This window comes from Protomyctophum parallelum (genome assembly GCF_964188405.1).
Source record: "Protomyctophum parallelum genome assembly, chromosome: 17".
NCBI lineage: Eukaryota > Metazoa > Chordata > Actinopteri > Myctophiformes > Myctophidae > Protomyctophum > Protomyctophum parallelum.
The window spans coordinates 29,766,421-29,791,021 of NC_139719.1; the positions used below are offsets into that span (position 1 = coordinate 29,766,421).

At 41.4% G+C, this 24,601-nt stretch overlaps 2 protein-coding genes across 2 annotated transcripts in view; both read right to left on the reverse strand.

Annotated features, from left to right (window-relative positions):
• The window catches only part of pemt (phosphatidylethanolamine N-methyltransferase), an 86,921-nt gene that overhangs the window by 28,207 nt on the left and 34,113 nt on the right, over positions 1 to 24,601 (reverse strand). The window contains exons 7-9 of the mRNA XM_083788063.1: positions 15,448 to 15,563; positions 7,169 to 7,314; positions 2,094 to 2,205 (exon numbers count right to left, since the gene is read on the reverse strand). Coding sequence (XP_083644189.1) covers positions 2,094 to 2,205; positions 7,169 to 7,314; positions 15,448 to 15,563 — 374 coding nt within the window. The remainder of the gene's footprint in view (positions 1 to 2,093; positions 2,206 to 7,168; positions 7,315 to 15,447; positions 15,564 to 24,601) is intronic.
• On the reverse strand, positions 19,191 to 20,283 carry LOC310875036 (hemoglobin subunit beta-like). Its single transcript, XM_083788064.1, has 3 exons — positions 20,125 to 20,283; positions 19,716 to 19,938; positions 19,191 to 19,453 (listed from the first exon to the last, which is right to left on the reverse strand). The coding sequence occupies exons 1-3, from the start codon at positions 20,214 to 20,216 to the stop codon at positions 19,325 to 19,327; spliced, it is 444 nt and encodes a 147-aa protein (XP_083644190.1). The 5' UTR covers positions 20,217 to 20,283; the 3' UTR covers positions 19,191 to 19,324.

Consider the following 24,601-nt stretch of genomic DNA (forward strand, 5'->3'; position numbering starts at 1 on the left):
ATGCTCATGTTTTAGGGTGGAAAAAAATTGTGGCACAGAAGTGATTGAGTGTTTCCAAACAAATTCAAATCTAGCTCCACCCCCCTCCCCCCGTCATTCTATTGGCTGAGCCAGGTCACTTCAGGCTATGGGGTTGTTGTTGCTGCTGGGAGGGACGCTATGGATATTGCGCCCGTATGACTAAATATGACATTAAAAAAATATGAATTTCTATCGATATCATAGTTACAACAATGACATTGAGTTGACATGTTTTTTAAGGGTAACTGTAGCATAATCACAATATCACAAGACTGACACGACGAGTCCCGCAAATGAGGAAGTAGGAAGTAGTGGAGGAGACTCACTGGCTCTCAATTCAATTATCTTTTATTTGTAATCGTGCATATAAAACATATTGCCCCTCAAATGCCCCAGCCACTACAGCATCGTTCATGTGAACTACTTTGTCCACGGTTATTCATTGCAATGAAGAAATATCGCTATGATGATCCGCGACGGCTTGTCACCGTTGGCGAGCACGGGTTGAATGCATGCTTCAAGCCGGCCGGACCACCCAACCATGCGCTATACATAGCGATTCTCATAATTTCAATAGGCTTACATATTAAATCATAAACATACTATTTCACATGAACAATGGTGAAACTAAGATATGGGGATAATATTATACATTGCAATGAAATCGCATCGCGTTTTCATTATAATACTGCTGGGTTGAACACACCGTCACAGCCTCGCGCTGCAATTGGCTAAAAGTTTAAATCCCCTCCAATGTCCCGAGTAGTAAACTGTAGTGGATATAAACCAGCCAGAGGGGGCCAAAGGGAGAGTGTGCTGTTGCAGGAGAACACCTCAGCATCATAATAAAGGGAAAGATAGAGGGAAAAAAGGCCAACAAAATACATTCATATATATTTACAACCAATTCATTTGTGTTCATGCATGATGCATGTAATTTGTCCTCTCCTGTTCCTGAGAAACTAGACTTATTGTGAGAAAATGTTTCATAAGCAGTGAATGAGGACACTCGTCAACATCGACAACAACGCAACGAAGGTAGGACAGTTGATCTTTTTCACAATAATACATAATACAGATGAACATGTGGTGGATCAGAATTATAAAAATGTATCTAACTAATTTATATCTAAATTATAGAATCGTGACAATTAGTGTATTTATGCTTATATCCTGAATGAATTAATGGTAGGCCTATTATGTATTAGCTTTAATGAGCTTAAGTTCATTTTCTCTCAATCAGGGAGAGAGGGAGAGAGAGAAAGAAAGGGCTGTAATGAAATAAACTGTGAGTCCCTGACACAGTTTTACCATAGTGAGGTGAGGTCTAAAAGGAACTGAGGCAAGAGAGAGAGTGAGTGACAGACAGGGGGCAAAACATAATCTCGGTCACGCATTATTCAACCTGTTCTGTTGTACTGTTCTGCATGTTTCTACACCATACTGTCCATGCCTAACAGGAACAAACTTTTCAGTATTACCCGTATTGCTTCAGAGATCATCGGACTTCCTGACCTACACCAACACTTTCTGATATGAACAATAAGGCCATCACACGGATAGCACTTTCGATATCAAATGACACTGATCATCCCCTGTGACGCTGCTTTAACCAGGAGAACACCTCAGCATCATAATAAAGGGAAAGATAGAGGGAAAAAAGGCCAACAAAATACATTCATATATATTTAAAATTTTGGCTGGAAACTTGTCTACACTACCTTTAAGGATTACTATGATTATGGTAAGGTCACATATCACACATACACATTCACTGGCAAAAAAATGAAAAAATAAAATAAAAATCTGACTTATTTCAACGGACCCCCTGGCAAAGGGAACCGTGGGACTAGGGTACTTCATGCCATTTACTCTGATCTTGCACTTCCATACTCAACACTTTGCGTATGCGAGCGTTATCTGTTCTTCACGTATGTTGAGAACCTTCCGACCGATCGACTTCAAACACAAATCACTCTCTGGGAGGTCTCTGGGCAGAATGAGCGCACAGCTAAAAAGGTACTGTAATGTAATGAAATGCCATGTATTTTTAGACATGCATGCCAACTTACATAAGTGCCAGGCCAAGGTAGTTTGCAGTGCTGCCCCAGTACATTGGATTCTCAATGAGGTTGAAAGGGAAGTTGGTCACTTTATCCTCCATTAAGATCCCGAAGTAGTCACCTAAAAGAGCATAAATGTACACGCACACACGCACACGCACACGCACACACACACACACGAGTACATCGTAAATCGTACAGTTGGCTTCTTCAAACCGACCTACATGTACCCGTCTGTCTTATAATACAAGGGACAATTAAGGCAGCAGGTGGGAGATGAGCGTTTATATCAAGGTCTCCGTTAGCCAGTAAATACTGGCCATTGACTGATACAAACATGAATTGGCCAATAGATAGAATTATCACTGGCTACGTTGGCCGGCTGCCTTGCTCCACGATATTATTACAAATATTACTACAATTATTATTCTGTGGTTGAAAAAAGCTTGCTGAGCTACGCACACGCATACACACACACACATCTCATTAGAATACATGTTTTACAATTAGACTATCCTGACGTACCGCAAGCTTTTGGACCAAATGGACCAGCTAGAGTTTTAACTAGAACTAAGATGAGAGAACATATTACTCCAGTTTTGGCATCACTGCACTGGCTTCCGGTTGTTTTTAGGATTGACTTTAAAATTATTTTACTTGTCTATAAAGCTCTCAATGGTCTCGCACCTTCCTACCTACTTGACTGCCTGCCTAAATATGTCCCAAACCGGCCCCTAAGGTCTTCCACTGCTGGCCTGCTCGCTTTGCCTAAAAAAATGGCAACTAAAAAATACGGGGAAGCAGCTTTTCGCTTCTACGGGCCGTCGGACTTGGAACAAGCTCCCACTGTACCTTCGTCAGGCAGCCTCTGTAGACATTTTTAAAGCTCAGCTCAAGACCCACTTCTACAACATTGCTTTTAAGTGATCTTTTATTTTTTGTTATTCATGTCCTCACTGTATTGTATTACTGCTTGTTTTTTTTAATGTCGTTGCCCTGCTTTATCTGTTCTTATCTTTGTACCACTGCCTTTTCCTGATTTGACACTGCGTTATTGTCCTATTGTTTTAACTGCATGCCTGTTTTAATGCTGTTTTGTTTTGCTTTTGTTTTTATTATCTTTTCTGCTCTGTAAAGCACTTTGAGCTACATTTATGTATGAAAGGTGCTATATAAATAAAGTTTATTATTATTACTAACAGGTTACATTTGGTTCCATTTTGTTAAATTAACATTGATTTTACAATATAAATTGGGGTCCCAGAGATAGAAATGCCATTAAATGGGGGACTGTAGACTAATATGAAATGTCAAACTGGGGGGGGTCTTTCAAATTAAACGGGTTGAGAACCACTGGTCGCTGGAATAACTTTTCAAATGGGGGTCCGTGGGCTAATTAGTGTCAATTTGGGGGTCGTTGATGTGAAAACGTTTGGGAACCAGTGATCTAGTGTGCACGGTGGCCTGTCATAACGGCATGCACTGCGGCCCCGACGTAACAAATGTTATGTACCTCACGCCACTGTGGACAATGAACCACAGAGGCGTAAAACGTGTGGCTGAGAACTGATGAAACGGTGAATGAAATGTGTGGGGGCAGAGCAGAGCAGCAAAGAGGAACAAAGGAGATGACTGAATGAAAAATGAAATGGGTCAAAGCATGTGTCGGCCTGAGAAATATGGAGAAGAGGTGAGCAGGTCAGGGTGTACCAATCACCAGTCAATGGGCAGTGGGCTGCTGAATGAGAATGTGGTTCATTGAAACTCGTGGCACCTTGCAAGTCATCATAACTACATAACATTCCCACCCGCGCGCACGCACGGACGCACGCACGCACACACACACCCACACGAGCTGCAACCGTCGATAATGTTACTATACTACTTACTATATTAATAGATTTTTCAATTAATTGAATATTCGAGAAGTACATTTTATATTATATCATTGAATCATAGAAAATCGCACGTGCGCGCACATTCCCGCCCGCCCCCGCACACACACACACACACAGATCAAGGACTACAATGGAAATAAGTCAAAAGACTTTGTGTTTGTATCCTTGACGTTTCTTTGATGAACATGATGTAACTTGTTTTTCTTTCATGACGTCTAATAAAGTCAAATCAAATACATGTTCAATCACACATACAGTATACAGTATGGCTATAGTAGATATTCATACACACACAAGCAAGCAAAACCATCCAATCCCTTAATCTGACCCACCTCCCCACTTTGAAGGCTTTTTGTCTATTAAACAACACTTTCTCTTGTGTCATGCAGAGAATCAACCTGTTGAATTACCCATGTAAGGTAGTACTGCTGGGACTGTTTATTCCTTGTCTGACTAGCATGACCCTGTTCTATATTTTTCATTATGCTTATCCACAGGAAGCCAACATAAAGATTTGGAAGCCCACATCACTCAGAATAGTGTCGGTGGTATGTTTTTGTAAATATTGAGCTCGTTCTTGGCGACAACATAGTGAACCAACACCAGGATGGATAGAAATAACGTCGGGCCCAAATACCTTACAAGGACAAGGAAAATGTTGTGAACAAACACGTTGTGCTTAAATACTTTGTTGAACGTTATGTATCTGCGCCCGTGCGCCGTACAGCCGAGATCCAAGCCATTCTACGTCTTTTTGTAAACTCGTCAATCTGCGTTCCTTGATGCCGTCTCCATGCTGGAAAGCTGAAAATCTAATTCCGTTTTCTGACTCATTCCCTCGACGTGACCTGCTGTGGCACTTATTTACTGAGCAAGTCTGCATCATTGTGAGGTCAGTTTAAAAAAAGAAGGTATACAAGCACACCGGATAGTCACTCATGTAAACAAACCAGACAAGCCAACAAGTATGGCGGCCGCTACCACGTGACACATATGTTGACGCCCACTCAAGGAGATTTTGGTACGCTTGGTACGATTAAGACCCGGCCTCTCCCACTTAGACACTCCCACTTGGACACTTTCCAGCCGGGCTCATTCATTCCAATGTAAATATCATGGATTTTACACATTAAATACTGGTTCATTTTTGGAACCAGACCTTCCAATTCTCTTCCAAAAAGCCTGCCATATGCACTGGAAAAATATGTGCATGTCATTTCTTTTTTTAAACAGTGTAGGAAAACTATTGTTGAGAGGTTTGTCTAACCCAGTGGTTCCCAAACTTTAGTGCGTGCACCCCTTGTGGTGCGCGAGCGCCTTCTAGGGGGTGCGCGACATGAAATGTCTAATGGTGGTGCTATGGTTTTATTTTAAATATATTAACATATTATGCCAAAATATGGCAAGTAATGCATATAGCCTATGCTGCATATATTATGCCATATTCAGGTTCATATATGTGCATATATGCGGATAAAAAGCTAATATATGTCTCTAGATAGCTTATGTAATTTATATTTCCATGTGGGGGGGTGCATCAGCTAGGTCGGGAGGTAACAGGGGGTGCATGGCCAAAAAGGTTTGGGAACCCATGTTATGCTTAGCTGTGATTGGACAATAGCGTTTGGGGAGGGGCTTAGCTATAGGTCAATTGCGTTGAGGCTCAGAGGCATTTGGGGCACACGGCCGCCCATCCGTGCCTTCGGTTAAATAAAATGATAAATACATACAGAGATGCAATAACAGTTAGCTAGCACACAGGTGCCCCGCCCCCTCAACAGCTCTGGTCTGGTGGAGTGTGTAGGGCAGTGGTTCCCAAACTTTTTCATGTCAAGAACCCCTTGACCCCCATTTGAAGAGATATGCCAGGGACCCCCATAAGAGAAGATTTTTACGGCTCTAGCAGTGATTCTCAACCCGTTAAAGTTCAAGGACCCCCAGTTTGACATGCATTAGTCTACAGACTCCCATTTAATCACATTTCTATCTCTGATACCTCAATTTATACGGTATAGTAAAATCAATGTTAATTTAACTCTGAGAGTGTACAAATGGCCATTTGGTTCCATTTGTACACTCTCAGAGTTACAGACCCATAAGGGTCCATTTTGGTTCCTAACTATCATTTAGCTGGGGACCCCCTGGAACTCACTCAAGGACCTCTGGGGGTCCCCGGACACCACTTTGGGAACCCCTGGTGTATGGCAATAACTGGAGAAAGTCAGAAGAGGCAAGGGTGCATTGGGCTCCCCCGACGGCAAGTACTTTCACAACTACTGTAGTGTACAGTGCCCAGCTCTATATAAAACCAAAACGCAATTTGGGCATGTTTTCACAGGCTGCTGCTACTGTTCTGTTCACAATCGCGACAGGTACGTTCACAACTACTGTACAGTAGTTGTTTAACCTACCTCCTGAGTCCTGATCCACTAGCTACTGGCAAAAAACAACAACCGAGGTGCAAAAACAATCCAGGTGATCTCAGTTAGAGATCAATATGTGACAACGCTAGTCCAAGTGGTTAAACGACGTCAATAAACAGATTATAGATGAAAGGAAGGCTTTAGGCTTACTCCAAGCACATTCTGGACAAGCAAGAATAAGGAGATATTCTTGCTCTTTTGGAGTGCTTGGAGTTAGCCCAAGGGCTTCCTTTCATCTAAAAGTATCTTAATTTAAAGGAAGGAGTGGCTAGCCCTTGATCCTTAAGCTATGCCCACAGCCAGAGAGGACATTTCTTTGATCCCAGCAGCGCTTACTGGGCAGCTCTAAGTGACCAATAGTACAAGACTTCCCCCAGTGGCCAATGTTTATTTGTTCCTGTACAAAGTGATCAAGCACACAGACAAGACACTCGCATATAATTTATAACACTGCATGGAACGAGTGTGAGAGAGAAGCAAATCTAGAAAGTTTGGTAACACTTGTTACACTGTTAAGCAGATTATAATGTATAAATAGACATTTATACATTATAATCTGCTTAACAGTGTAACACTGTACAATTTTAATTATAAGCAAGCACTCATAACCATAGCATAATCATAATACTTTATAAAGCATTTTATAATTACTTACAGTAAGGTCAAGTATTATAATTATATCTATAATCTTGCATACCTGTAGATTAGTGCTTATAACTAAAATTACAGAGAGTGTGACAGAGAGAGACACTGAGACACCCACCTAGGAAGGTGCCTGTGAATCCCAGAGCCAGGAAGCTGCTGACCACCAACAGAGTGCCAAGAACCACCAGAGCCCCCCCGAAGTAGAAGACCCCGTCTTTGGCCATCAGCTCCCATCTTGGCTGGGCCTGCATCACCACGGTCATACTGCAGAGGAAAACATACAAGGAGATATTTATAACTGACATGAACCCAAGCGTCTGTATAATTAGCCAACAATAATGAACAATGTTTCGCCTGTGTATAGGGCTATGAAGCCTTACATGGGTGAAACGTTGTTCATTATTGTTGGTTAAATAAATAAATAAAGACGGAAGAGCAGTATGTGTGCGGACATTCCCCTTTTCTTCACTTGAGTGTTTTTTGGGTCCGGCACCGTGTTTAAAGAAATGTGGGATATGCATTTTATCCTATCTTTTTTCATCTACAAAAGGTGCCATCTTTACACACCCTTTCAGACCACCCTTTCAGATGCACAAAAACAGCTTTCCACCTCTTCATTGCTTCTATTCTGTCATTTGGTTTTTCAGTTTAATCACATGATGTCACGGTTCGAGTCAAGACAGTGTAGGAGGACCCAGAGGCAGAGGCAGCTCAGTTCAAATGAAGGTATTTAGTCCAGGTACAGGCACAGGTCAAAATACGGGTAGGCAGTCAGAACACAGAGAACAAGGAGTACAAAGGGAAACACTAGGGGATCTGAAATACAGGGCAAACGAGGAGTCAAGGAACAAGGTACTACAAAATAAAAGGTAAAAGTAGAACCCATAACAAGGAACATAAGAAATCACAGCAGGTTTACAGAACTGGTCACGGAACATGACACATGAACCCTAACGTCCCTATGCTGGGCATGTCATTAGTGAAGATTTGCCCAAAATAATTGAACATGGTTAAAACAAAACCACAAACAAATCGCACAAATATAACATTCCACTTATGCCAACTGCATAAGTGTGATTCCCCTAACCCAGTTTGATGGGGCCAACTGTGACAGAAATCTTCTGTGGTCTTTTTTGTGTAGAAGAAGGCCAACACCTGCAGACGGGTCCAAACTACATCTCGTTCTGTTGTTGTAGCCCGGTAGGGGGGTCTGTCTTTGATGGCTTGTATGTGTTCCAGTGTGTCAAAAAATCCCCTTTCTCGAGCGGGCCACAACCTGGATCCCCAGATAATGAGGATTAAACCTCACTGTGCGTGCGTGTGTGCGTGTGTGCGTGGGTGCTGGGTGTGTGCGTGCGTGCGTGGGTGTGTGCGTGCGTGCGTGGGTGTGTGCGTGCGTGCGTGTGTGCGTGCGTGGCCTTTAGAAAACACATTGGCCATTCCCACCTGCACAGTGCCCCCGTTCTGGACGCCTCCTGCCTGGAAACCAATGTTTTCTCCAGACAAATATTATATGACAAACTCTCAATTAAGAGTAGCATTATGGATCATTATTAGGCAAGATAACCGGGTTAAGGGAAAAACACATTTCTTTTTGGTGCATGAAGCAGGAAGTGTGATTTGATGTAGTAGTATAAGTATTATACCAGTCCAGGAGGGATAAACGTCTACTGTGACGTGGATTGAAAACAGCCTTGGGGGAAGCGGTACGGAATGACGCGTGTGTTCGTGCATCTGGGTTTGTGTCTGTACACTTACAGTACATGCGTTGTGTGCGTATGCAGGGTAATTAAGGAGGCACACTTGCTATAAGTCATGCTTTGGCCTCTTGAACTTGAAGCTGCTAGCGAAAATGTATTTAATTCAGTGAATTCTGGCTGGTGAAACAGAGACGACACGACAGAGACGAGATGGACGTACGGACAGACAGCGCCACTAGACCTGCCCTACCTGGCTGTATATGATTTAATTTATGTCAGAAAGGGGGCGGAGCCAGGTTTAAATAACATCCAATGAAATTTTTATGTCGCCAAAGTTTTACTTTAGTTAGACTTTTGTGACATTAAACGTTAGGGTCAGGCATAATGTTTGTGAGATAAGGTTTGGTTAAGGTTAGGGTGCATATTAGTTGCAATTGCAAAAGCGCAAGGAAGGGCGAGTTGGACACATGGAACAACAAAGAAGAACTACTAGCAGAGCGGGTCATCACAACACGTACATTAATGAACACATGCAAAGACTACACACACACACACACACACACACACACCTCAGCCCATGACAAGCCAACTCAGCCGTTGACCCACATCGGTGACACAGAGGGTAACTAAGTGAGCCACAATCACGGGGGCGGCGGTGGCTCAGGGGTAGAGTGCCTGGATGGTAACCGTAAGGTTGCCAGTTCGAACCCGGGCTCCCCCAGAGTTACTGTCGAAGTGTCCTTGAGCAAGACACTGAACCCCTAATTGCTCCCGATGTGCTAGTTGGTGCCTTGCATGGTTTCCACTGCCATCGGTGTATGAATGGGTGAATGTAATGCACAATCTCTGTAAAGCGCCTTGGATAAAGGCGCTATATAAATGCACCATTTACCATTTACCACGACAGTGACCACTCCATCACAGTAGGCTGACCCCCAAGTTAAACAGCAGCTGCTGTACACAGTCAAACTGATGGTGTTTGTTTAACTCAGAGTTACCAATGCAACCACATGGACCATTGGTTAATTCGGTTCAATCTGTACACTCTCAGTGTTAAATGAACAATGACGATTTTATCCGCGCACTTGCACACCAAGCACGTGTATATAGACGTTATGAGCATACTGTAGACCGCTTGACACAAAGACACACGCACGCACGCACGTACGCACGCACGCACGCACGCACGCAAGCACGCACCAACAAAAAAACTGACGTGAAAATTCAAGCGCCAGCTCAACTGAATGCACTGACATGCAGATTAGCACGAGCGGATAGGGCACGTGCACCCCACAACGTCAGTAAAAGTAAATGGGCCGTTGTGGGACCGTCTTTGAACGTCTTACTGCCTTCAATCTTTCAGTGACATCATGTGGATAGCTTGACTGGACATTCATTGCACTGAAAGAGACTGGAAGAATGGAACATTTCAAGAATGGAAGATTTTACTTCATAAATGCAATGTAGCTTGTGTGTGTGGTCGCGTGTATGTATGTGTATTACTGTTGCAAACAGACCGTGGAATATACTGTATGATTATCAGTGCAAGTGTGTGTGTGTGTGTGTGTGTGTGTGTGTGTGTGTTAGTTAGCGTATACTGTATACATGTACAGCACACAACTGTAGCTGCTCTCATTCCAAATACTAAATATTTTTAATTACAATGAATCCAATGACCAAGTCTATTTGAGTATAGAACAATTATTCAATTTATAAACAATTCTTTGCTACAGCCTTTTTTACAAAGTGGAAATACTGCTGAAAAAAAGTGTGTCAAGGCCCAGAGAGAAGAAGAGTATTTGTGATTATGAAGGAGTGGGCTGGGAGGTGTTAAATGTAAAGATAGGTAGCAAAATATTTATCCACATGAACTGTAGATCCCTTTTCTGGGCATGTCATAACAGATACATGTACAGATATTTGGTGTATAGAAGAAAAAAGGAGGGGGCCAAGTAAGTTTTTTACAGTAAGTTAAAAGTGAGCTCCCTGAAATAATTTGGTCAGTTCAGAGTAATGGTCCTAAACACTTAACCATGATTGCACCTGTTTCAATTGAGATATTTTGTTTTGATTGAATTGGCTGTTTAAGTTCTTTTCTATATGCATCTATAAAGGTGCATGATGATGAACGTACAGTATATTAAGACAGAGACCACGATTTACTGTACGTATGATCATGCGATAGGGGTGGAGTGGAGGATCAGAGAATCAGAGAATTACTTTAAATTAGTACCTAGTTACACTGCTTTCAGATGTGTTATAGATGACACCCGTTTGTTTTTCCTGGATCTCTAGTGGGGGTGTAGCAAATTGAATGGCAGGTACAGTGAGTGAGCTGAACCAGGTGGTCATCATTAAGCTCAACACAGTCTGTGACACTGACAGGCAGATAGTAGAGACCAAAAATAGATCTGTCATCTGTCATCAAGCAGATAAATCTAATCAGGAGGTTATTCAACAGCATTGTGAGTGGGTTAACAGAATGTTTGTCCCTGGAAGACCAATTAAGCATACCTCTATTTTTAGTATTCACAGTCTAACAAGGCAAATAAACATAATAACATTAAACCTTAAAATTAAAACTCTGGGGCCTTTGGGGATATCAACAGCCAGAGAGCCAGACTGGTTATTTAGAGGACTGATCAAACACATGGACGAACCATGCATAAAAAGCACGCATGCACAATTGGACACCAACACACTGACACACACATGCACGCACAGCATGCACACACACACAAACACACCCATGCACGCTGGCACACAGGCATACATACTACAGTCTCCTGTTGAAAACACAACCACTGAATTATAAATGCAAATGTTTCTCTTAGGGAATACAAGTGGTGGGCTTAATCAGGAGAGGACAACACATTAAAATATACCCCGGCCTGCCTGTCCATCAAACCAAATTGAAATTGTATGTCTGTCTCGGACGGACAGAAAATCTGTGACAGTTAATTATTTCGATCGCGGTAACTTTCAGGGGAACCGAGGAACTTTACCATCTTTTAAACAACACTAGAACCAACTGTATTTCCAACTTGGTTCCTCGAAGCCGTCAAAGGTACTTTAGGTAAAGGTAGCTCTAAATAATGGCTAAAGACCCACTCCCCCGAAAATGGTGTGTATTAATGTGGTTAATGTATTTTTTAAGCTTTGGAATTGGAACTGAGACACGTGGTCGTCTACTCTACACCCTCCCCATGACCAGATGGTATTGGTCAGAAGCAGTGGCACAGAGTCTAGACACAGGGGAAATGACACACATGCCATGTGTCAGATTGGACCATGTGGCATCTAAACCATCTAAACCACCACATTCACATATGCCACAATTACTGTACAATTAGCCCTTCACTAAATCCCACCTCAAAATGCGATTGTCCAATGCCAATCCAAATAGTTTAGCAACGGTTGCTATGCAGGTCAAGCTTTCTTCGCTGCTAACGTGCCTATTGGACAAGAATGGGTTGGGGAGGGACTTTGCTAAGAACTCAACCTTATCCAATAGGCATGTTAGCAGCGAGGAGACGGGGCAAGCCGTCCTTCTCACCCATTGAGATGCATGAGGAAATGACAGAGAGAAACAGTATCCAACAGCGGGCAACAGCCTGGCGTATTTTCCAGAAGTGTGTTATTTGTGGGACTACTACTACTATGGGACTACTGGCGATAGCAGGCGAAGAGGTGATAGTCGAAAAGTGGGCAGAGGAATGTCATTCAAAAATATGAAAATATTGTACAGTATCTTTGGACGACAGGTCCAAAGGTACAGTGTGAAACACGTGTTTTCCTTCCTCGCATAGCCGTCACACTTGGCACATTTCACCGGGCATCGTCTCCAACGTCATCCAGCGACCTTCCATGGTCGTTTGGACCCGTTCTGTTCAAGCCATGTGGCACAGTGACACATATGGGCCAAGGCAATGATTGCTACTGCAACGCCACCTTGCCAAGATTCACATACTGACCCATATTCAGAAGCAGATGGAACGCTTATATATTCTGTTATCAAACGGAAGGACTGAAACATTATCATCCATTGTTATCGTGTTGTGTAGTAGTGTGTGGATGTCTAAGATTTCTCAAATAACGGATAACACCACAAAACACGCAAGTAGTGTGGCTGTTCATTTTTGTAGCCTGTTCCTTTTAGCTGAGGATTCAGCTCTCCTCTCAGAATGATAAATCCCAGATAGAAATATACAGAACTGAAACTTTTCCCTGTTTGTCCCTGTTTAAGTGTGGACTTGATGTCATATGAAAAAGGACTATACAGAGACATTGGAGTTGGAGCCACATGGAGGGGGGATGAGGGAGGGAAGAGGGGTGGAAAAAAAAGAAAAAATTGCTTGTGTGTCATATGTGAAAATGCTATCTGTAATGTACTGCTCTTTCCAAATAATGCTTGCAATGGAATCATGAAAACCCCCTAGTTTGACACGTCACATGCTACTTAAAGTATAATGAAATTTGTGCCTTATATTGGTTGTTAATGGTACCCCAACTTTCAGCAGCTGTCACAAAGTTTCTCAAGGGAGTTGGGTTGGAACATGTGTAACATTGTAAACACCTTTATGAACACATTTGTGAAGAAAGCTAGCATTTTTTTTGCAGATTTGCCAAATGACAAACGACAGCAGGAACGCTCACTAGGAGATCGCTGTTGTCCTGCTGTTAAAACGTAGGATCAGTAAACTGGAGCTGACTTAGCTCTGTACTTGGCTATTTTTGTCGAAGAGAGAATGTAAAAGGTCCAAGTGTGAAACACGTGTTTTCCTTCCTCGCATAGCCGTCACACTTGGCACATTTCACCGCGCATCGTCTCCAACGTCATCCAGCGACCTTCCATGGTCGTTTGGACCCGTTCTGTTCAAGCCATGTGGCACAGTGACACAGTGACACATATGGGCCAAGCCAATGATTGCTACTGCAACGCCACCTTGCCAAGATTCACATACTGACCCATATTCAGAAGCAGATTTCTGTTATCTGTTATCAAATAGAAGGACTGACACATTATCATCATCATCCATTGTTATCGTGTTGTGTAGTAGTGTCTGGATGAGAGAGAGAGAGAGAATTAAAGAGATGGGGTGAATAAGAGGATAGTTACTGTAGTAAAGGTTGGTTGGTAAATAAAAAGTGTCAGAAACAGGCATTTTAAAGCACGGAGCCACCAGTTTCTAAACATGGGATTAAATAATACAAAACTGTTGCATCGCAACAGACACTTGCAAAAAGAAATAACACATTTCAGTGTGTGTGTGTGTGTGTGTGTGTGTGTGTGTGTGTGTGTGTGTGTGTGTGTGTGTGTGTATGCGTGTGTGTGTGTGTGTGTGTGTGTGTGTGTGTGTGTGTGTGTGTGTGTGTGTGTGTGTGTATGCGTGTGTGTGTGTGTGTGTGTGTGTTAAATTCTCAATGGGAGGAGTGTGTAGGTGTATTTGAATATCAATAGAAACGTAAGAAAAAGAAAAGGAACGAGTGGTACGGGAGGGAGGAAAAGACAAGAAATAACTGGAGGAGGAGGATATACAGGGAGAGAGAGAGAGAGAGAGAGAGAGAGAGAGAGAGAGAGAGAGGAGTGGAGTGAACGGGAGGGTGGGTGGGATGTGGATACATTAATTTGCACACTCGAAGCCTCTGTCTGCAGGCTGAGGCTCCTGCTCTCTCCCGGTGAGTACGTTGATCATGGAAGCTAGATCGGTGATATTTCTCCTATTAGCTCGGAACGGACGAGGGGAGACTAGTAATCAACAACAGAAGCGTCATCAACACGGCCAAAATGGAAATTGAATATCAAGTCGCAGGGCAGGGGTCCCTCGTCCCTTTACTTGAAAACAAAACTATACCAGCCCCATGTCAAGTCAACAACACAGGCCTATTTATTTAACAGACAGCCTGATCGAAAGACTCTGGACAGTGGACTTGCAGACCATTCACCAACCAGGCAGTCCGTGTATAATATTTTTTTATATAGTCTAAAAGAACGTCAAATGCACCGTGGTGAAACACAAATCAGACAACTGTGTGTGTGTGTGTGTGGATTTGCTGATTGCACTCTGTACAGCACCTTGTAAATATTTGTGTATTGTATCCATTATGTGGACATAAATAAATGATTAAAATGTGTGTGTGTGTGTGTGTGTGTGTGTGTGTGTGTGTGTGTGTGTGTGTGTGTGTGTGTGTGTGTGTGTGTGTGTCATGATAAGATAATCATGTAAGTGCGTCTCACTTGACTGGCAAAATAGCGCCACCTACTGCTTATATAATATATCCCAAGAAGCGCATTTTAACCAGTGCAAGGAAAGTACTCCCATTTTCGAAAATTCTTGATGGAATAGCACCTACTGACAGACTAAGAATAGAGTGAACCGCCAGGTAGGCAGACTGACAGGTACAATTCTATGCAGAAGCATTTTTATCATTATTATTTTATAGTAAATGGTAAATAGGGAAATTACATTTGGTTCCTTATTTGCCAAAAATCTGAACAAATACCAAAACATAACACAAAATGTAATCAACAGAGCACTGCTTTTCCATACACGACTTACTGACCATTATACTGTAACTATAATAAAAATGTAGTTTTAAAAATCGTTAAGTCAAGTGGTTCACACAGACACAAAAAAATACAATGGTGAATGATATAGTTATAGAACACATTGTGCGTGCGTGCATGCGTGTTAACCTGTGGCTGCGGTAGACATTCAGGAGCACAATGGCGAAGCCGAGACAGTAGCAGGCCAGGTAGGGGCCTCCAAACAGCCTGGTCAGAGCATGGCTGCGATACTCCCAGCGAGCTACCTGAGAGAGAGAGAGAGAGAGAGAGAGAGAGAGACAGAGAGAGAGAGAGAGAGAGAGAGAGAGAGAGAGAGAGAGAGAGAGAGGATGAGAGTTAATAACTGGTTAGCAATGTGACATTAGTCTTGTGTTATTGTGTACTGTAGTGTAGTAGGCTACCTGCACCACTGTCACCAGGTCAAAGCCTGGTGATTATACTTTGCAAACAAAATTCAAACGCTTTGCTGTGGTTCTTCTTAGTGTCCAGTCAGACAATGCAATGATTCCTAAAACAAGTTGTAATATGTACACACACACACACACACACACACACACACACACACACACACACACACACACACACACACACACACACACACACACACACACACACACACACACACACACACACACACACACACACACACACACACACACACAGGTTCTGGGTCAGTGAGTGGACATCAACACATGTGGACGCAACGACCTCCACCATGTAATCTCATCTACAGGTCTTATTAGTGAACTCCACAATTACCAGATGATCAACCTCTTTATTCCATTAGCCGGCAGCGTGCTGGATGTTACCACGATTTAGAAGCCTTTTCTCCTAACCCAATTGAATACACTCACATCGAATGGACATCACACACACACACACACACACACACACACACACACACACACACAAAAAAACGCTTTCTGGCTTCGCTACTAATGGCTTTAACATCATCATCATGAAAGCACATGCTCCCTTTCTCTCTTTCTTCTACCTTTATGGCAGAAAGATATCACAAAAACCACTATCATTGCCTCATACTCTCGTCTTGGCTTTTAAGGAAAAGTAGCACCCTACGACCCCCCACCCCCCTCTTCCTCCCTCCTCATTCAACACAGGTATCTATTGGAGGGGAGAGTGAGAAAGACAGAGTGCATGCATACATGATGCGAGGGTGGGTGTGTGTGTGTACGCGTGCGGGTGTTTCATTTAGATACATCACCACCCTTCTCCGGAGAGAGAGAAAAAAAGAGTAAGAAGGGTAAGGGTAAGAAGGTTCACACTATGGTCCTGGGTGCACACTTGCCCAGAATAACTTATTTGGTGAAGCAACAAAACAAACAATTTGTTAAAAAGGACGCCTTTTGCATGGATTGAGATTTTATACCATCATGACATATTTCTACAAAGAGACTTGTCCATGTGAACATGGACAAGCAAGGTCGTGTGTGTTATTCAGAGATTCATGACACAATCTGTCTGTGTACATGTCAGCAGAAGGTTATACATGGTGCTAGAGACCACAGTCCCTCAGGATGAGTTTACAGTTATAGACTAGAAAAAGCGCCCATGGTTGCTACATGGTTATAAAGGAGAACAGTAAAGAACTAGCCTAGGATCCATCCTGATGTTCCGTGGATTTTATTTTTAGTTTAGTTTAGTTTTGTCACTCCGCTACCATGCATGCAGCCAATAGGAATGCATGCTGGGCACGACCTGGTAACTAGTTTAGTTGGTCTGTGTGATTAACCCACCAAAGCAAACATAACTTTTCTTCCTCAGGCGTAGACCGCAGAAGCTGGGGGGGAGGTAAATATATATAGTTGAACTATGTGCATGCAAAGTTTGACGGCGATTGTTCCAGTGGTGTCTGAGATTAGTCACACACACACATACTCTCACACACACACACACACACACACACACACACACACACACACACACAGGGACAAAAACATATCTTCTCTTCCTGACAAGGATAATGATTTGCTTTGTATTCACCAGCGGTACTCACAGCAGGTTCATTAGCCATTACGGTACCACTCCAACAGAAAACGTGCAACCATTACATGTAGACGTGATCTTGAACTATTGTTACACTGTTATGTATGGTCTGAAACAACAACAGGCAGAGCTTTGCACTTGTCTGTCCAGCATTAAATGATGGATGAGATGATGAGAATAAGACAGGTAGTGAGCAGAAGGAACTGATAAAAAATAGACTCTGTAATCTGACTGTAGGAAGTAACGCTACGGTAAAGAACCTTGGGGTTATTATTGTGATTCTGATTTGAACTTCAATGCACACATTAAGCAGGCAACCAGGACGGCCTTCTTTCATCTGAGAAACATAGCACGGATTACAGCCTGCTTAGAGATACAAAGACGTTGATCCATGCTTTTGTTTTCTCTAGACTTGATTACTGCAATGCCCTTTTCTCTGGTCTGCCAAAGAAAACAACAGACAGGATTTTAACAAGAACTAAAATGAGAGAGCATATTACCCAATTCTAGCCTCATTACACTGGCTGCTCGAGGTGCCTAAAAAGATGGCGACCAAGAAATATGGTGAGGCTGCCTTCTGCTTTTAAATATGGTGAGGCTGCCTTCTGCTTTTACTGTAAATATGGTGAGGCTGCCTTCTGCTTTTACTGTAAATATGGTGAGGCTGCCTTCTGCTTTTATGGCCTGATGGCTTGGAATAAACTTCCGCTTCAGCTTGGACAAGGCTCCCTCGGTAGATATTTTTAAAGCACAGCTCAAGAATCACCTTTTCACTATTGCTTTTAATTGAGTGTTCTTATTCATGTACTCAACGGTTTTATGCTCTATGCTATTGTTTTACTGTCATATTGCACTGCTTGATTTGCTGCCGGTTTTATGCCCTTTGCTATTGGTAATTGCCTCAACGTTATTTTGTTTGTTTGTTTACTGATGTATATGTGTGTATGTGTGTATATTTTATATGATTGTATTTTATATGTTTGTTCTCTGCCTTAAAGCACTTTGTGATGCATTTCTGGCATGAATAAATAAAGTTTATTATTATTATTATTATTTTTGAGGGTCTATGTCCAGCTTTTAGTTTGTTATCTTTTGTTATTTTATCATAATCATTAGTGAGGATCAATTATATGAACATAGGTTGAAAGTTTGACAAAAACTAAAACTAAGGGCATTTTGTCTATAGCATTTCAGCTAGTTTGAATTAGTTTTGTAAACACACAATACGGTTTCAGTTAGTTATCGTTTTTCTTTTCTTTTTAATAGTTTTAGTTAACTATAATAACCTTGGTCTAGCTGAAGCAAAGCACAGGGAGTAATTGGCACCTTGGCTGCCATGGAACATACGGTAGCTGCAGTATCCTCTCCTCACCAAAACACCTCCTCAGGCCTTAATTACAGAATTACATCCACGCCTCAGGTTATTATAGCTAAAAATAAAAATAAAATAAAATCGTTAACTGAACTAAATTTAAAAAAGAAACTAACTTAAACTGTATTTTGTGTTTACAAAACTAACTAAAATGATAGACAAAATGACCTTAGTTTTTGTCAATTTATTTATAAGCTTAATCTGTAACTGAATATATATTTCTTGAGTTTTTATTACACAATACTTACTCTGGCCCTTTTCAATCCTGCACCTGACTTATTTGTCAGGTGCAGGGTTGAAAAGGGCAGAAAAAAACGAATAAAAACTAAACTAAAACTTTGTCACAAAATTGACTAACTAAAAAAAATTTCAAAACTAACTCAAACTACCGGTAAACTATAATGAAAAATTATGCCCCTTGAATCTACAAATCTACGAATCATCCAGAGATATTTGAAAATGAGGTTCCTACAGTATAACAAATGAAATGACAACATTAGAATGGTTCTCTCAAGAATCAGTTGTTTTATTTGAGTGTATTTAAACAACCCTCTGTAGAAACAGATATTCAGGACTTTTACATCTAAAACGACGAGCTTGCTTTTCATCATCCAGCATGATGATGGACATCTAGTGGTATTGCCTGCCCAGAGCTGAGACCACAACAGCCAAGAACTTCTGCCAGGCAGCCTGCATTTCCATTGTGAATGTGGCTCCCATCCTGGCGGCGACGGTGATGGAGAGAACGTCAGAGAACAGCTGTGTGGCAGAGAAAATATACTGTTAGATTACCGAGTTGGAGGTGAACGTTGTTAAATACTGTACACTCCTGAGCACATTAAGTCCCATGGTCCATGTTCTCCTTTCTGCTAATTTGTCTTGGTATTATTTGTTTCATATTTTTCACTTCAATTCCATTGCATTTATGTGTTCTATTAGTGTGTATTATTGGTTGGAAAAGTGCTAGATAAAAAGTTATTAAGCATTTGGGCCCCAGTGGGACTGAATTTATATAGATTACCTTGAAGTTGTCGGGATCAATGTGAAGCTTCTCGGAGTGCATAATGCTCAACTCGGTGTATGTATCCTTGATGTTGTCCATGTTCTTCAGAGCCTTGTCCAGACCGTGCACGATCTTGATGCCATGGGCTGCGATCATCGGGTTTGCCGTGATGGCATCTGCATTGTACAAGTTACCAAAATTACCAAAGTACCGCTGGGTCCAGGGGTAGACGACCAGACACCTGGGGAAATAAATGTCATATTGATAGAGTAAGTTGAACTACTGTTGGAGGGAAAAATCTGAATAATCTTTTTAAACAACATTTCATTATGAATATGATATAAGTAAAAATAATATATATATATATATATATTTGCTGTCTTTAATTGCATATAAGGACATTTCAAAGGAGATGAACATTATATACCTGGACAGAGCCGCGGGTCCCACTTCTTCATAGTTCAGAGTGGAGAAGATTTTTGCAATTAAGGCACGCTCATCATCTGTCCACTCAACCATGTTTGCTTCTTGAGGATTTCTGTCAGTCTAAGAAAAACTGTCCAATCTAGGGCCCCGACACTCTTTAAATACTTGAAATAGCCTCCACCCATAAACAAATTAGGCTAGTTGTGATAGGTTGGAGATGACACGTCTCTGATAAGCCTCAGCTTTTCTAGTAGTTTCTGAATGATTGGATTTTAGTCTACACCCACCACAGTACAGCACTGGTCTGCTTATCTAAATGATTTGACAGGACTGGTCATCGGGTTATTGTTATAGTACAGGGGTTCCAAAATCCTTTCATGCTCTGACCTGCCTGTAGGTACATTTGTCCCAGGACCCTATGCAATAAAAAAGTCAAAGTTAAGATTAACATAATTAACAATAAATTATTGTTTGTCAATGCAGTATCCCCCTCAGTCTTCAAAAATACTAATGAGCAAATGAAACAAACACGGCAGATTTTTTTGTCTTTTCTTTTCTTTTTCTTTACAATAATTTATAATTTTCTGTAAAAAAGAAGTTAGTTGAATTGTATTTAAATTAAATTAAACATAGCTTCCTTTAAAATGGATAAACAATACTCACTCAAAATGTATCCATTTTTATTGGGCATCCTGCAACCCACGTACTGGTTTGACAGTTTTGGGAATCATGTCATCCAATGTCATTGAAGGAAAGAAAACTATCCTACCTCTATAGAATATTTGCACTGCAGCTGATTTCTTCAGTCCTATTATTCACAAGTAAAATGCATTCTGTTTTCTTTAAATATTATCCTATGGGAAATTAACCTGCAGTATGTGGCAGTGAATGTATTAAAAAAGTGTTTTTTGCACACAAGTCTCACAGTTTCCCCCACACAATATTATCTATAAGAACACACACTACAGTGTTATCTCAAGTGGCATATTGTATGTGCCACCCCTGCCCACAAAAGCCCAGATAATGTAGGTCAATATAAAGGAAGGCGAGGAGACAAGATATGTTGTGTTTGTATATATAGCCCAATAAACTTTCTTTTTAACTTCCCGTTTGCCGTCTATATCTCTAGCAGCATCACTGAATAATATTTACTTAAATAATGCTAAATAAACCTTAGAAAAATGGAAAAGTTTTATAGTACCTCAAACTCTGGCCCTTCTCTATCTTGCTCACCTCCTCCCTTCTCTGTATGGCCTTGATTGAGACTGGTTCCACCTTGGCAACCCAGTTGTAATTGGACTTGGAAGTGTATTTAAGGAACGTTCTGTCATAAGTTTGGTTGTTGTATTATTGTTTGCTATTCGTTGCTGCACCTACTCAGGTTTCTGTTTTCAGTTTCACTAAGTAACAACCAAATTAATTCCTTGTTTCCTGTGGCTGTTTTCCTGCATTTTTGGGTCCTACATTCCTTCGCAGGGTGTGAGCCACAACTAGAAAAAATTATATAAAAGAAATAAAAACACAGTCAGGGTTTTTCTCCTTCCTATGTGAAAGCCCCCTGAGTAGCACCTGAACTTGTAAAGTAAATCAGAAATGGATGCTGTGGAAAGTGGTTGGAAATAATGTAATTACATAATTGTACATTCCTCAGGCTTGAGGAAGGTCGCAAGACCAAAACGTTGCTCAATAAAATTGCTTCTTCCACAACAATAGCTAAATTATAACATAATGTTTAAAACACCAAAAGGGGTTCCCGCCCAAAATGCTTAATACAGTTTACCCTGAAGTTGTCTGGATCGATGTGCATTGCATAACACTCAACTCGGTGTACTGTAGGCTTCCTTGATGTCGTCCATGTTCTTCATAGCCTTGTCGAGGCCGTGCAGGATCTTGACGCCATGGCCTGCGATCATCGGGTTTGTTTGTTTTTCACAGGGTGACATCAGATTTCTCTTTTTTGTCTCGAGCTTAAAGGTTTTGTAACGACTGCTCTATACATAGTGAAACAGACCTGAATTGCAACTGTACTTGACTTGGTTGCAAAAATATCAGAGCTACATGTTCACTATGTGCACCGTGACCCTCTATATACATAGTGAAACGGACCTGAATTACAACTGTACTTGGTGCGACAATACATGCTCTATATGCTCACTATGTTCATTGTGAGCTTGTAGATCGGCTATCATACGTGAATGTTCACCCCCTGGGACTCAAGTGTTTTAGAAGTAAGGAGAAGGGTGGAGGAGAGTCTTGTGCTAATATGTACTTTGAAATTATCATCAGAGGGTAATTTCTGGTATTAAACTTATAGAGGGCTTTTCTAGTCCATTTACAAATTGGAGGGAGGTGCTCATTTTAATAATTACTAGACATGTCATTGTTTGTTTCTATTATGTTTAATATGTTTTTCTTTAAACACGGATTACTAATTTATTAAGCATTAAAAACCATTACTTTTTTCAGAGTTGTGGTCAAACCTTTTTATTGTTTCTCAACAGTTAAAAAAAACTATTAATAATAATAGGCTGTAACTGTATTAATGCATAATCTACAAATAAATGACAAAGCAAGCACTAGGAACAAATGTACACACACACACACACACACACACACACATACACACACGATTGATAGCATATAAATGACTCGCCAAAGTGATCCTCAATATCAAGTGCCACCAGTGTTATCTTCAGCAGCATATGCCCCCCCTCCCTGTCAACATGAGTCCAAATTACGCACTTCTTGATTAACAGAGGGGAGGAGAGAAGCATGAGGGGCGCCACCTTGGCAGAACTTGCAGCCCTCCAGGTCCAATTGAATCAAGTCTTACGTAACCACTAGTTTGTGTTACGTACCCACTTATGGCTTAATGTCTGCCCAAGACACAAGCTCTCTGAGGGGTTATGGTCGGAGACAACATTAGGCTACCAGATGGCTGGATGTACAAAGGGGAAAACAGAGGACAGGGAGATGGCTGAAAATAGACCGGCCAATGAATGTTATTGTGATATATTGTATGTTATTATGTTGTATTGAATTATGCTGTTGAAACCTTATGCAAGTTCTATGGATTCATGGATGGATATGAAAGGAATGATTGGAATACTTGTTAGGTCCAGAGTCCAGACACAAACTTTCTATTAATTCCTTAAACACCTGAACAGAATTTAAAGGTAAACCGTTCCCTTAAAAAGGGAAGCAGGTGGTTCACATATTCCAGGATATTCCATTACACACACGCACACGCACACGCACACGCACACAGTCACACACACACACACACACACACACACACACACACACACACACACACACACACACACACACACACACACACACACACACACACACACAGTCACACACACACACAGTCACACACACACACACACACACACACACACACACACACAAAACATATTCATGTATTCATATGGGAGACTGCAGAGATAGGGAAAGACAGAATGAGAACATGGGGAGATGACTTGCATGTCAGGGCTCTCATTAAAGACGATCAATGTTCCACAATGCTGATTAAATCATTTATATTTTGGAGGACTTCTGCACCCATTGTCCTTTTACAAATGCTTAAATCAAGGTGTGGGGAGGGGAGGGGAGGGAAGGGGAGGAGAGGAGAAGGCACATCAGATTGCCAGAACCATCAGTTCTCCTACACAAACAAAATATATTAGATAGACAGATGATCTACAGTAGGCTTTTTCCAGTTGACCATTTTCACACAGCACCCGGTACTGTATATGCCCTTACAGTATAGTATCCTTATAGATAAGCAAAATCATCACCATGTGAATATGGCTAATTTGTCATTTCATTTTTCAGGGTTTGTCAACCTGCTGTCCCTATTTTGAGCAAATCATTCATTATAGGTGAAAAGTTACAAACATTTTAAAAACTGATAAAAAGTACAAGGAAGTAACGGAGTGAAAAAGACAGGAGGAGAGAGAGGAAGGCGAGAACAAAGGGTGATATGCTTTGTAAAATGGCAGTAAATTCAAGTACACTCTGAGTAGACTTTATCTTTTGGATATCCAACCCAGTTTTCGATTCAGCCCAATTTGGGGAAATGAATATTTCACCCCAGGAAGGGCGGATGGGGGCTTCAAGATATGGGCCAAGCAAGGGATTAAACAATGGAAGGATGTTTTTGACAAAAGGGGGAATCTATTCTCTTTTGATGAACTAGCTGCTAAATACAATTTACCCCGTACACACTTCTTTAAGTATTTACAACTCAGAAGCTTTATAGGGGTTAAACAGTTGAATTCTCTGACACTCCCTCCCCTGTCAACAATAGAAAAAGAGCTTATCAGAAACCCCTTTAATAGGGGCATCATTTCTGATTTATACTCTATGTTAGTAGAATTCTCTCCTGAATCCTCTGAATCCAAATATAATGCATGGAATGCTGATCTACAAGAGGAATTGACATTGGAAGAGTGGAGCTCAGCCTGTATGGA

What these genes read in the sequence shown, in the direction of transcription:
- LOC310875036 (XM_083788064.1), bottom strand. Translation starts at nt 20,216, where the DNA reads ATGGTTGAGTGGACAGATGATGAGCGTGCCTTAATTGCAAAAATCTTC. An exon ending in GGACCCGCGGCTCTGTCCAG is followed by an intron (nt 19,939 to 20,124) that starts GTATATAATGTT and finishes TTATTTCCCCAG; the next exon opens with GTGTCTGGTCGTCTACCCCT. An exon ending in TTGATCCCGACAACTTCAAG is followed by an intron (nt 19,454 to 19,715) that starts GTAATCTATATA and finishes TCTGCCACACAG; the next exon opens with CTGTTCTCTGACGTTCTCTC.